We start from the raw sequence: 13545 nt of genomic DNA, 5'->3' as shown, positions 1-13545 counted from the left end.
GGGGCGAGGAATGCAAGTGAAATTTTTATGGGATGGAAAATGGGGAAGGCATTCCTCACCACCCTACTCCATTGTCATCTCTAACTGTGATAGACATCCCAATTTCCAAAGACCTGAACTTTGGAAAAATCGAAACGACAACGCTGATGGCGTTTGGAAATAAGTTGGGAATAAGAAAAGCATCACTATTATGAATGTGAAAATTAATCACTGTTGTCATTCCAGTTTTTTTTTTAACCTTCAAAAGCATATACGTATTTTATTTTTACCCAAAAAAAGGAAAAAAAAACTAATAGATTCAACGTAAATCTCGTAAAAGAGAATTTTATTAAATTAAAAAAAATTGAAGATACACCAATCTAAGGTATATGATGAGCTTTACCACTCATTGTTATGAGTAAAAAAATAAATACAATACAGGAATGCACAAAACGTTAAAAAAAAAAAAACTAACAAAAAAATATGCCCTGGTTGATATCCCCTAATTTTGTGTAATTACACAGATGGGGATGGCAATTTTCAAGTAGAAATTAATATCTAACAGCATACTTCGCTCATGCTATTTCAGATGGCTGGTGGGAGTAATTGATGGGCACAAGGAGGAGAGGTGTCTTTTTACAGTTCGTAAGACTCTGACCGGTTGATTCCTCCATGTTCAAATCTCCTTCCTTCATTCCGTTGGGCAATTTCCAGTTGAAATGATACAGGAGATTTGCAAGAGCAAGCTCCACCGTTAATGTTCCCATCTGAATCCCAGGACAAATTCTACGACCACCTCCAAACGGTAAAAACTCAAAGTTTTGCCCCTTAAAATCAACCGAGTTATCGACGAACCTTTCCGGAAAGAATTCTTCAGGTTTGTTCCAATACTTGGAATCTCTTCCAATTGCCCAAACGTTAACTTGCAACAATGTTTTAGGATTAATGTCATAACCCAGTACTTTACAGTGGGAGATAGTTTGTCTTGGAAGTAGCAGTGGGCCAGGTGGGTGCAATCTCAGAGTCTCTTTGATTACCAACTTGAGGTATTGAAGTTGATCCATATCGCTTTCCGTAATGCTTCCTTTATTCCCAATGCATTTTCTGACTTCATCTTGTGCTTTACTCATCACTTCTGGATTCCTAGCCATCTCTGTCATTGCCCAGGTCACAGTCACTGCACTGGTGTCCACTCCAGCCAAGAATAAATCCTGATTTAATTTGCAAAAATAAAGAAGATCAATTAGGACTGCATGCAGTCTAGTAATTAATGACTTGCAAACAATGATGAAGAATGGAAATTAATTGAAGGTGCAGTGGTTACCATGAGTACGGCCTTAATATTATCTTTTGTGATTTGGTGACCTCCGTCGGCAGAATTAGCTTGTTCCCTCTGAATTCGCAGCATGACATCGATGATGTCTTCATGATCTTGTTTGGACTCAGCTTTAATAAGATGGTCTTTGATTATCTGTTCAAAGAAAGAATCCAATTCCTCCCAAATGCTCTGAATCCTTGCATGGTAACCAGTAAACCAGTCAATGATCCAACCGACATACGGGAAACATTCCTCTGCAGTGAAGCCTCCTCCCACAGCCATTGCTGATGCGATCAATTCATGAAATTTATGATTATCAAAATGACTCCCTTGAAATCTCTTTCCGAAAGCCACTCTAAATAGTATGCTTCCAGATAGAGCAAACATCTTCTGAGAAAGATCAACAGGACTAGCAGAAGATGATGCTTGAGAGATGGAATTCACAAGCGAGGCAACTTCTTCTTCCCTAATGAAATGAAACGACTGCACCCTCTTATGGCTGAAAAGCTCCATAACACACAACTTCCGCATCTGTCTCCAATGATCACCATACGGGGCAAACGCAACGTCCAAATAATTATATGAAAGCTTCCCGACACCGGTTAACTGTGCTTTGCCGCAACAATCAAGATCATGAACTTTCAAGACCTCTCTTGCTGCCTCTGCAGAGGAGACTACAACATAGGGAATACGACCAAGTTTGAGGTGCATAACTGGGCCGTACTTTTTGGACAGTTTCCATAGAGATTGGTGAGGCAGTTCTCCAAGTTGGAGTAAATTGCCAAACATGGGAAGCTTAAGAGGCCCTGGTGGAAGCTGCTGCTCCTGCTTGTTTTGGCTTTTCTTCATGTTTTTCAGGATAAGCAGTAGAGGAATCAGGAGAAGAGGGAGCCACATGGTCGGGGTCATGATCACTGTGAAGAGAGCCATAATCTATTATTAGTCCGAGGTTCTGAGTTGCTAAACAAACGAGCTAGCCCTGCAGTATTTATAGCCCAAGCGGCTGGCCAGCTGCAGATAGAGACGTTTCAGAGTCAATTTCATTTTCAGCTCCATGACTTGGTCGATCGGTCAATATCTTGACAAACTAGTTAAAAACTAAACACGCGTACTTTCCATGCACTGCATCAAATTTGGACACTTGCCAATTTAGTACACGTGCCTATTAAATACTTTCTCAGTCACTGCAGAGTAGCTTCCTAATGTCTACATTCAGAGGCTCTCCGAATGACTGATCGTATAAACTTGTTCGAAAGGGAACTTAAATAACGCCACTATCGGTGTTTTTTTTCCTGTACAAACCCTGGAAAATTCATAGCAATCCCCGTGGTCCAATGAAATGTCCTCATTTTATACTTTCAGTTATAAAACAAATCAGTTAAAAACTTGATATACGTCGTATATCGGACTCGGACCCCTTCTAATCGCATTTAGGGTCAAGATTTCTTTATTTATATTTTCAGCTATAAAACACTAAAATATCATTCTCCACCATGCACGTCGTTCTGATTTAGATGGAAAAAAAATATATGTATATAATTTCTGACTCCATTAGAGTGAGATAAAAAAATTTGATGATTTCTAATCAAAATATTAAAATTTTATTGATACATTGATTGAGATATAAACTAAAAATCTCAAATAAATAAAACAAAGACTACTACTCTTTTATAATAGAACATATATACTTTCACCAACCCACCATATTTTAATTAAAATGGAAATTTCTATGCGCATTGATCAAATCAACTTGACATTTGAAGTACGAGGCTGTATGATTAGACTTGTCAAATCAACTTGACATTTGAAATACGAGGGTGTTTGATTAGACTTGTCGCCAAACTGGTCTTATCTTTCACATTACGAGTCTATGCCGCATAATAAGAAAGCAAAAATTTCTTGGACTTGTTAAAAATCCGTGAGTTTGGTTGCGCAAACCCATGTGCGTTCGATATAATTAATTAGATGCCCGTCGTCGTTTATGGGAAAAGATTATAAAAGATAGTAAAAGAGCCAGCGCCCCCATTCACACCGACTGCCACCATGTTCGATAAATTTTGTATGAAACGTTTTTTGTGAAAAAAAAAACATTACAATCACCCTCGGTTCCGTCGGCAGCCCGGCTGCCGTATTTTTTAACAACAAGTGTTTGATTAAAGAAAGCAGCAGGCTATGCTAAATGATATTAATCTATTGTGATTAATTTAATTGGTGATAAAGAATTGAGACACTTGCCCTATTATAAATTTTATCAAGGTCGCTGCGATGTAGCTTCCTAGCTAGCATTGGTTACGTGGCGGCTCTCTAGTTGATTGTGTGTATACTATTTAATATTATCTACTGAGAAAGAAAACTAATCGCACCATATATTGTTACTTCTTTACGTCAGATGAACCGGAGCTGGCTAAGTTACAGATTCTGTAACATACAGATCCAACTTAGCCAGCTCCTGATTGGTTAGCTAGCTACCAATCAAAAACAATTGCATGCTTTTTCTCCATATGCAGGACAGGTGTGGTGCATGCATTGGGTGCGTATGTTACAGAATCTGTAAGGTAGACAGGTCCCAGATGAACCTCAAACAATGAGAATCTTTAAAAGAAATTCAAGGTGGGTACGCTTGGAGATAATTGTAAGATTAAAAAATTTTACATGCGTGTTTGTATCTTTACGGCTGAGCTTCAAAGTTGTCTATTCTGACTTTGAAAAAAATGACTTGATTCTATACAACCAACGTCACTAACAAGAAAAGTAGTGATTTTCGATTCAACTCTTTCGATAATAGTTAAATATAGTTGGTAATAGGATTGGAAAAAAAAAAAACTAAAATACCTATATTGTTTATCTAATGAAAAGAAAACTGTTGAAAATAACTTCAAGATTGGTCGACATTAAGTTTAACTTAGCAAAAAGTATTTGGAACCACTGTAGCTAACCATTGGTAATGTATAATTATTTTTTACCGTTTCAAAAACATAGTCGAAAATAAAATAATATTTTCAATGTATTTTTTTTTGTCAAAAATAAAAAAAATATTTTTAATTAACTAAGAGCTGGTTGAAAAACCTATTCAACGGATGTAAAATTTTAAAAGACAACATGGGCATCAATAATATTTTTCGCTAGCATAACTTGCAAGGTTGGTCAAAGCAAAAGCCATAAGGGTAAGAAAATATAATATAAAATTAGATATCATCCGAAAGAAAAGGAATTGTAATTTGTTTTTCTTAGTTTACTATTTGTTTATCAAACATGAACTATATAATTAAATAATTAATTAATGTATTTAATTTAAAATAAAATTAACTTCTATAATGCACACAAAATTTGAACCCTCAACCAAAAAAAAAAATGAAAGTGCCAACCACTTGACAATGAAGTAATTTACAATAAATTATATATTAAAGAATTTTTTTTTGAAGGTTTTACTAGGTGCACCAATATTAGAATTGGAATACCTTATTTAACTTACAAGATGCCATTGATTGATTACAACATAGATATAATGTACAATATCTTACTATTAAACATCAATCAACTTCGAAATAGCATCGTAGTTCAAGAAAAATCTATAATATTTATGATCCAATTCAATCTTATAAACCAACTTGAAACTTACATCAATGTTTAAGTCTCAATTGTATTAATCATTATCATTGAATAATTTTAGAGATTGATCATCAAGCTAATCGGTAATTTATAGTTAAGCATCTAAAGAATATAAGTCTATGATTGATCATAATTATTGTTGAATCAATTTGAAGACTAGCTAATTTTCAAATTAATGTTATTATCTAGTGACAATTTTAATAAATAGAGTTTAATAGTTTTCATAATTTTATTATACTCTTAATTGTGGAACAGGGAACACATACTTCATAATTACATTCATTTTATAGATCAAAAAATATTAGATGACTAGTAATTAACATTTAATTATAGTTGAAATATTGTTTATTAAATTAGTCTATTGTCTAAGAACGGTTATAAAATTAATTTCAACATATAATAAGAACTATTACAATAATTTATTTAGATTTGTATATATAGCTTAACTATGAATTATTAAAACCAATATAGCTTCATAGTTTGTGTGTTAATATCTATTTTAATCTTTTGTTTATCTTATTAATTTTTTATTTAAATTTAAATCTATGTTAAAGATGTTCTATCAATCAATTTGGACTAGAGAGCAAATAAACAATCTAGTAATCACACAATAGATATTGTATATAATTGTTCAATTATAACAAACTTTAAATTTGCATTAATATGATTCGAAGTATTGTTTTGCAATTAACCGAATCATAGGCTAATAATTTTCAATATGAAATAACTAACTTAGGATAAATAAATTAATTGAATTTTTTTTTTAATTTGAATATCTTGTGTTATCTCTAGTAATCATTTGGTCCACTTAATTACTATAATGCCATCTAACTAAAGTTTTTAGTGCAAGCGATATGTTTACCCTAACCCACTGTCCATTCTCTCTAACTAATATCTCAATCAGCCTCCGAATCCTATCTATTAATATAATAAATAAGTAAATAAGTAAATAAAAGCCACTGATATTAAGCGCACTGGATGAATTCATCTCCTCTTCCTTTGTATTATCCATTTCTTGTTCATTTCTTAAGGTCATTTTCTTAATTCTTTTGAATTAAGCTTTAAAGAATAAGGGGAGATGTTCTCACATATTTAGGGTGCGTTTGGGATTGAGGTTGGGCAGCTGTAGCTTAAAAGCTACAGCACTAAAGTGTTTGGTAAACACTAGCTGCTGTAGCTTTTAAGCTATGTTGATATGATTTTTCACTTGTATAATATAAAATTTATTATATCTTTAATAATTTTATCAAAATTATTATTTAAAATTTATATTTACTATATATTATTAACTTTTGTTTCATAATTACAGCTTTTTTTTCACAGCAACTGTAGCTTAAAAGCTACAGCACCTCAATCCCAAACGCACCCTTATTCATTTATTTCCATCAACTTTAATTTCTTAAATTTGACATCAATTATTGTTGGCCTCACTTTCACAAGGCTAGTTAATTTGAAGCTTTTTTTGTTAGGATGTTTGATGAGAATTATTTAATTAATTGTGGCTTGCATGTTAGAATTATTATGATTAATTTTTTCGTTTATTTGTTGAAATTATTTGTAAAAGGATATTTGTCCATTGATTGATTGATTTTTTTTTTCAAAGGCAATTATTGAATATTTGTTTATTACCAAGTACAAACAACTGCTTTTAAAATTTATAGTACTTTTATCAAATGTTTAATTATTTTTTTTCCAACTGATTATTTTTATAACACAAATAAAAATAATTATTTTAAAAACTATATCATTACCAAACTGTCCCTAAGTTTATTAAACCGCTTGTGCTTAGGGATGAAGGTTTAAAAATTGATGGAGGGTGCGCTTGGGATTGAGGTGAGACATGTATAGCTTAAAAATTACAGTACTAAAGTGTTTGGTAAACACTAACTGCTGTAACTTGAAAGCTATATTGATATGATTATTTTACAGCTAATTATTTTTACAATACAACTAAAAACAATTATTTTAAAAACTACATCATTATCAAGCTGTCCCTAAGTTTATTAAACTGCCTGTGCTTAGGGATGAATGTTTAAAAACTGATGGAGGGTGCACTTGGGATTGAGATTAGGCAGTTATAACTTAAAAACTGCAGCTCTAAAGTGTTTGGTAAACCGTATCTGTTTTATCTTGAAAGATATATTGATATGATTTTTCACTTGGTATGATAAAAAATCCATTATATCTTTAATAACTTTGTCACAATTATTATGTAAAATTTATATTTACTACATATTGTGAACTTTTGTTTCATTGTTAAATTTTTTTTTCACGTCTTAAAAGTTACAACATCTAAATTCCAAACATGACCGGAGTTTATTATTATTTTTTTTTTTTCAAAAATGCAAACTTGTCCGTATTGCTTAATACAATGCTCAAGATAACAGGATTAATGTTATAAGAGGGAGTGCGTGCATTGAAGAAAGACAGCATTGCATCCTTTTTCCCGAAATTTCTGAGGACTAAGTCGGCCGGCCGATAAATTACATGCCCAATACGGCCTATAACAGCTTGAAGTTTTGATCGGCTTCTTTCAACCTTTAGTTGTCAAGTAGAAGCCCAAAAAAAATACCTCTGAGTTTTTTTTTTTTTTTTTTAATAAAAATACTTCTGGTTTCTGGATTAAAATTCAACATGAAAAATAGTCATAATAACTGTTTTCGCCATATCATTTTCCCAATAATATGACGTGGCTATCTATAATCTATAGGATATTTCTCAATTCTAAGGTAGGTAGAAATTAAAAAAAAAAAAAAAACTAAAGAGGTTATAGTGTGTTGCTCGTAAAGCATGTAGCTGGACCTCAAATCCACAATTTATTGGTGCCATTGTTTTGTTTTTATTTTCATTCTTTTAACAAAAAGATTATTACGTGTAATTGCAACCGTCAAATTTTGTTATGTTTTATTGTTTATACTTGCTTATTTGTTCAGTGGGTGTTTTGCGAAAAAAATGTCCTTTGAATGCTAAGCTAGTAAAGGTGTCAATTCTGATAATCATGTTGTATCAAATTTAAGTAAACATGAATACGATTCGTTTGTTAATTGTATTTACCTGTTTAACATATTTAATACATAAAAATAAAAAATTAATTTAAAAATAACGAATATGTCATTATTATTCTTAAAAATAGGTCATAAATAAATCAATATGGTATAAATATAACATGAATAAGTTTAAAACACAATATAAATACGACACTAATAATTAATTTACTGTCATATATATTTTAGTTGATTTTTTGTTAATATTGTAACATACTAATTGATATTGGGCGCCTCTAAGTTACGTTAAGCGTAACTTACGTTTTTTGTCTTTTTTCTTCTGGCGAATTTCACACGAGTCCTTGTATTCTTTATGTTTATGGATGTATTTGCCTTCTTTTATCAATTATACATCTATTTTTCATTCTTTCCAATGTTCTTTTTATTTTTTTAAATAATAACATACGATTATCAAATGGCCAAACCTAGGTTACGTGTAACGCAACATACATTCAAGAAGTGAAATATCTATTGGCACCCTTGAATTTTATGGAAACTACATTAATTGAATTAAAATGGTAAATTAAAATATCAAATGGTATCTATTAATCAGAATTAATCAGAGTATATGTTGATAATGCCCTTTAATCAGAATTAATTCTTAGGAATGATTTTAACGGTAATTCTGAAAGCTATTGCATGTTAATTTTGAAGTCTGTCATGTATATTTTTTATATTTTTTATATAATTTCTCTTTAATTTAATTATATAATTAAATTACATGCAATAAACCTACAATTCAAGACTAGGATTAATAAATTTAGGACCAGAAGTTTATTCTGAATTTATAGATTTGTATGAATTTGATAATCATTTAATAATGTTTAAAGAAATAAATAAAACTTTAGAGAAAATAAAAAAATCGATAGGAGGGATGGAAGAATAATCAGAATTAATTCTTAGGAATGATTTTAACGGTAATTCTAAAAGCTATTGCATGTTAATTTTGAAGTCTGTCATGTATATTTTTTATATTTTTTATATAATTTCTCTTTAATTTAATTATATAATTAAATTACATGCAATAAACCTACAATTCAAGACTAGGATTAATAAATTTAGGACCAGAAGTTTATTCTGAATTTATAGATTTGTATGAATTTGATAATCATTTAATAATGTTTAAAGAAATAAATAAAACTTTAGAGAAAATAAAAAAATCGATAGGAGGGATGGAAGAAGACAAATACATCCACAGCTGTAAAAATTGAAAATAAAAAGAATTAGGAGGGCTCATATGATATTTGCCAAAAAGAAAAAGACAAAGAACGTAAGGTACATTGATTGTAACTTAGGCGTTCCCATTGATATTTGTGTTATAAATATGTAATTGTGTTGAGATAGCCCAACACGAATACGACATGATTATTTATCATGACATGTCATGACAACCCATTTATTAATCATATCAATATTTGTCAATACAAACAGGAAAAAAATGGTATCGTATAATTTTGTCGTAACCCATTTTTCCATCTTGTATGCGAGCTGTGCCAATAATTACTATTGCTAATCATCACATGAAGAAGCTACTGGACATTGTAACGCTGAAAATGCTTCCTCTTCCTCCAGTAAATTCAAAACGCGTATAAAACGCTCAATTTCTGACAAAATAATTTCGGTTTGTTTGATATTAAAGTGCTGTAATTTTTAAACTATAACTACTGTAAAAAAAAAAAACAGTAATCAACAAGGTGCATTTATAAGTTGTGGTAAGATTGACAAAATAATGTTGTTAAATACTATATTTTTAAACACACATAGCATGCAAGGTACTAAATTATTGTTGTCTCTTTTTTTTTTTCTGGTAGTGAAAGTATGCCACAAATGTACTCTTATTTTCTTATGCTTGCGTTCATCAGTTTTACATTAAGGTTGCAACGTATAACATCTCATTTGATATTCCAATTAGATTTGATAATCATATCAACCATGTATCTCAATTATATTACGATGAAATGTTACAGTTGTTCGGTCAAAATCTTTTTTATTTCATTCGCTAAAGTTTGTTTGGGCCATTTACTAAATGATTTATCTGCTGAACTATTACTTAATTAAGCAGCTATATATTAAGTCCACCACACTGCCTGTGCGTACGGATGTTCTTTTTTATTTCTCCTCTCTTAGGCTCTAGTTATCTTACATGATAATATAAGAAACATGAATTGTGGAAATAATATAATTTTATTATCTTATATTCCCACGACCGTTGGATTTTTATCAAACGAACTGTGGAAGAGTCATGTTTTTTATATCATCATGTAAAATAACAAACCCCACCCCTCTTATCTTCTTTTTTGTTTTATAATGCGAAATAATTCAGTACATAATACAATGCTCAAAATAACTAGATAAATACTGTGAAAGTTCTTGCATTTGTAAAAAAGAATCACAACAAACTTCTCAGTTTGGTAAAAAGTAGTAGTTGCATTTTACAAATAATCTAAAACAACTCATCACGAATACTTGTTGGCCTAATACAAAGTGAGTAACACACAATGAATTTGGCTTACTTATTAAAGAGATAAATTAATTTCGATGATAAATAGTAAACCAAAACGTAAAACTTTTGCCCCAACAATATTTGCAGTTTACGGTTTAGTAAGACAAATTAATAACTAATGTGATTAATAATTTTCTTGCTTCGATGCTGAATTGGGCATGTTTATCCTGCGTTTAACCAGAGGCTTTCCTACCATGCATTCATGAAAGCTTATTTTTCATATGAGTATATGCAATTTGCAACATACACTATGTGAATTGAAAAGTTAAAACACTTAAAATTTGTAAATATTTCATTCTAACTTCCAGAACTCGAAGGCACCCCTTAATATCATGGTAACTTTTTATTTTTTCCCCAAAACAGAAAAAAAAAATGGTTATCTAAGATTTCACGAGTGAGTATTTCATCTACGCTTTTGATAATAAAATCAACCTCAGTATATTTTGGATAATCAAACGTACACTTAGACAATGATGTAGTTCTCCATGGGGGATAGAAATAGAAAACTATTTATGAGATTAAACTTTATTATGCCTGTGTGGGAAGTATTCTAGTAATTATGGAGTAATTTTATACAAGCATCGAAATAAAAATAAGATTATATATACGAATATTTTAGAAAACAAACAAGTAGTGTGAGGGCCAAATATTAAAGGACCAAGCCTATAAATTAAATGAAAATTATTTCTCAACCACCTCAAGAATATTAAAAGAATAAAAAGTCATAATGACTGTGATAATATCCTAGAATTATCTCGAGTTTTAGTTTCATATCAATCAATTACTTTTCTATAATTTAGTTACCCATCATCAAATAATTTAAGATAAAAGACTATTTAACTCTTAGATCCTCCTTATTTGCTTAAATGAATCTATTGACAAAAAGTCTTTTACTTTGAATTCTTATTATGGTGATTAATAGAGTTAATGGAAAAGTAATTGATTGATATGAAACTAAAACTTACAGTGATTATGAGATATTATTAAAAACTCATAGGAGTTACATTATTTTTATATGATTGGGAGATAGTTTCCCTAAATTAAAGGCCAAAATTTCCCTCAATTAAAGGCCCAATACGGCTTATAATAGCTTGAAGTTTTGATCGGCTTATTCGAGAATGGAGTTATAGGCAAAACTCCTTAAAAGACAACAACCATCTCTTTATTGGCTACGTTTTTTGCAAGAGCCAAGAACATCTGATAAATGATAACTCAGGATAAAACTAGCAACTTTACTCAGTCTAATACTTAGTTCTTGACTGTTAAAAAATCCTACCTTGGTACTGCACGCTGATACAAGAAAAATGAGGGATTTTGTTAGGGAAGAAGATGACATTATATTTACAGAATGAAAATGGGTGTAAAGAAATTATAATTTATCTTAATTACTTAAAGAGTGCTAGAGTAGAGTTTTAAGAGGCATTTAGAGAGTGCCAATATCAGAATCTATTCTAATATGTTCAATCTATTTGATTTGTAAAAATTCGATCCATAATCGATCCACAAAAATTTCATTGTGAATTAATGGATTGGATATGAATTTATTTCTGTAAATCCACAAAAAAATTGTGAATTCACAAAAATAATAAATTAAATATTTGTTTAATTAGAAAATAAACTTATAAATGTGGCATTACTCTTTACTAATAAATAAATAAGTTAAAATGTATTTACATTAACACCATATTATATCTCATCCAATAATAATATCAAATAAAAATAACTGAATAATTAGATTAACAAATATTCAATTTTCTTTTCGATATGTTATATTTTGAAACTTTGAATATATCTAGCTTTATTTAAGTAATTAATTTTATTTAAATCTTATTCAAATTTAAATTTAATATGTAGTAAAATTATTTTTATTTTCATTTAAATAATTCAAAGATTGGATAAAATTAAAAAAAAATCCGCAAAATGGTTACATTGAATATAAATTGGGTCAAATCCCCATTTAATTTGTAGATGTATGAATTAAATTTTAATTGAATTTTATCAATCAGTAGATTGAATTGGATTAAAATTTTGTAATTCGCAATATCATGAATCGAATATAAATTAATATTCAATCCATAAAATTCTATCCGCAAACACCTTTACCAATATTTCGACTTGCCATTCAAACTTTAGTTGTTACTTGTAGTAGAAGACAAAAAAATACTTCTTTGATTTTATTTTATTTTTTGGATATAAATACTTCTGGATTAATAATTTAATAAAAAAATCATGATAATTGTTTTTGCCTTATCATTTTGTGTGATAATATGACATGGCAATCTCTTATATGTGGTATTAATTCTCAATTCTAAGATAAAATTATGGGTCCAGCTAGCTTGCAACCGTGATTTGGTACCCCATTTTTTGTCTTTTTATAATCCAACCATTAGATCCAACCCAAGAGTTGTAAAAACTATTCCAACGGCAATGATGCAATTACTTGATTATTAACGCTGCAACCCCTCTTGTTTCATTAAAAAAAAGAAAAAGAAAAGGTTAAATTTCAAGATTTTGATACATAAGTCCATCAAAATATTTTATGATTTTTATATGAGTCCAGGTAATTTAATAAATGAATATATTTAGATATACAAAAATATGGATGGATTATTTTAACTTGCTAAAATACTCCCCATATCCATTTATTTAAAATATCAATTACAAAAAATCCCATTTTTTAGTATAATTTTTTTAAAAATAAAATACCCATTTAATGTTTTACCATTTAAGATGGTGTTACTTATAAGGATAAATAATTATTTTAACTAAATAAATGAAACTTAACTTTTATTTCTATAAATTTCCTCAACATCATATAACCTTATAATTGTTAGCATAAGATATAAATTTAATCTAAAAAAATTGTTCAAAGGGTCCCCTTAGGGCAAAAAATTAATTATCATATGATAATTTGGTTGGCACAAACTCTATTATTCTTAATTTACTTATCCATGCCAAATACTATATTGGAATTAAATTTTAGTAAAATAAACATATGTCACCATCTTTAACCGCATTCAACAGACCCTAATTGTTTAGATTTTGTTATAGAGAGCAAGATATGGTTCTTTTCTTATTAGAGTAGTAAAAAT

The 13545-nt window shown here is 29.8% G+C and overlaps 1 protein-coding gene across 1 annotated transcript; it reads right to left on the bottom strand.

The window, feature by feature from the left end:
- Positions 1-299: 299 nt before the first annotated feature.
- On the bottom strand, positions 300-2267 carry LOC102627574 (cytochrome P450 71B35-like). The gene is made up of 2 exons (XM_006484018.4): positions 1304-2267; positions 300-1190 (listed from the first exon to the last, which is right to left on the bottom strand). The coding sequence occupies exons 1-2, from the start codon at positions 2225-2227 to the stop codon at positions 555-557; spliced, it is 1560 nt and encodes a 519-aa protein (XP_006484081.1). The 5' UTR covers positions 2228-2267; the 3' UTR covers positions 300-554.
- Between the last annotated feature and the right edge of the window lie 11278 nt (positions 2268-13545).

Source organism: Citrus sinensis, chromosome 4 (genome assembly GCF_022201045.2).
Source record: "Citrus sinensis cultivar Valencia sweet orange chromosome 4, DVS_A1.0, whole genome shotgun sequence".
Taxonomy (NCBI): Eukaryota; Viridiplantae; Streptophyta; class Magnoliopsida; order Sapindales; family Rutaceae; genus Citrus; species Citrus sinensis.
This window is presented reverse-complemented; position numbering and strand designations above follow the sequence as displayed.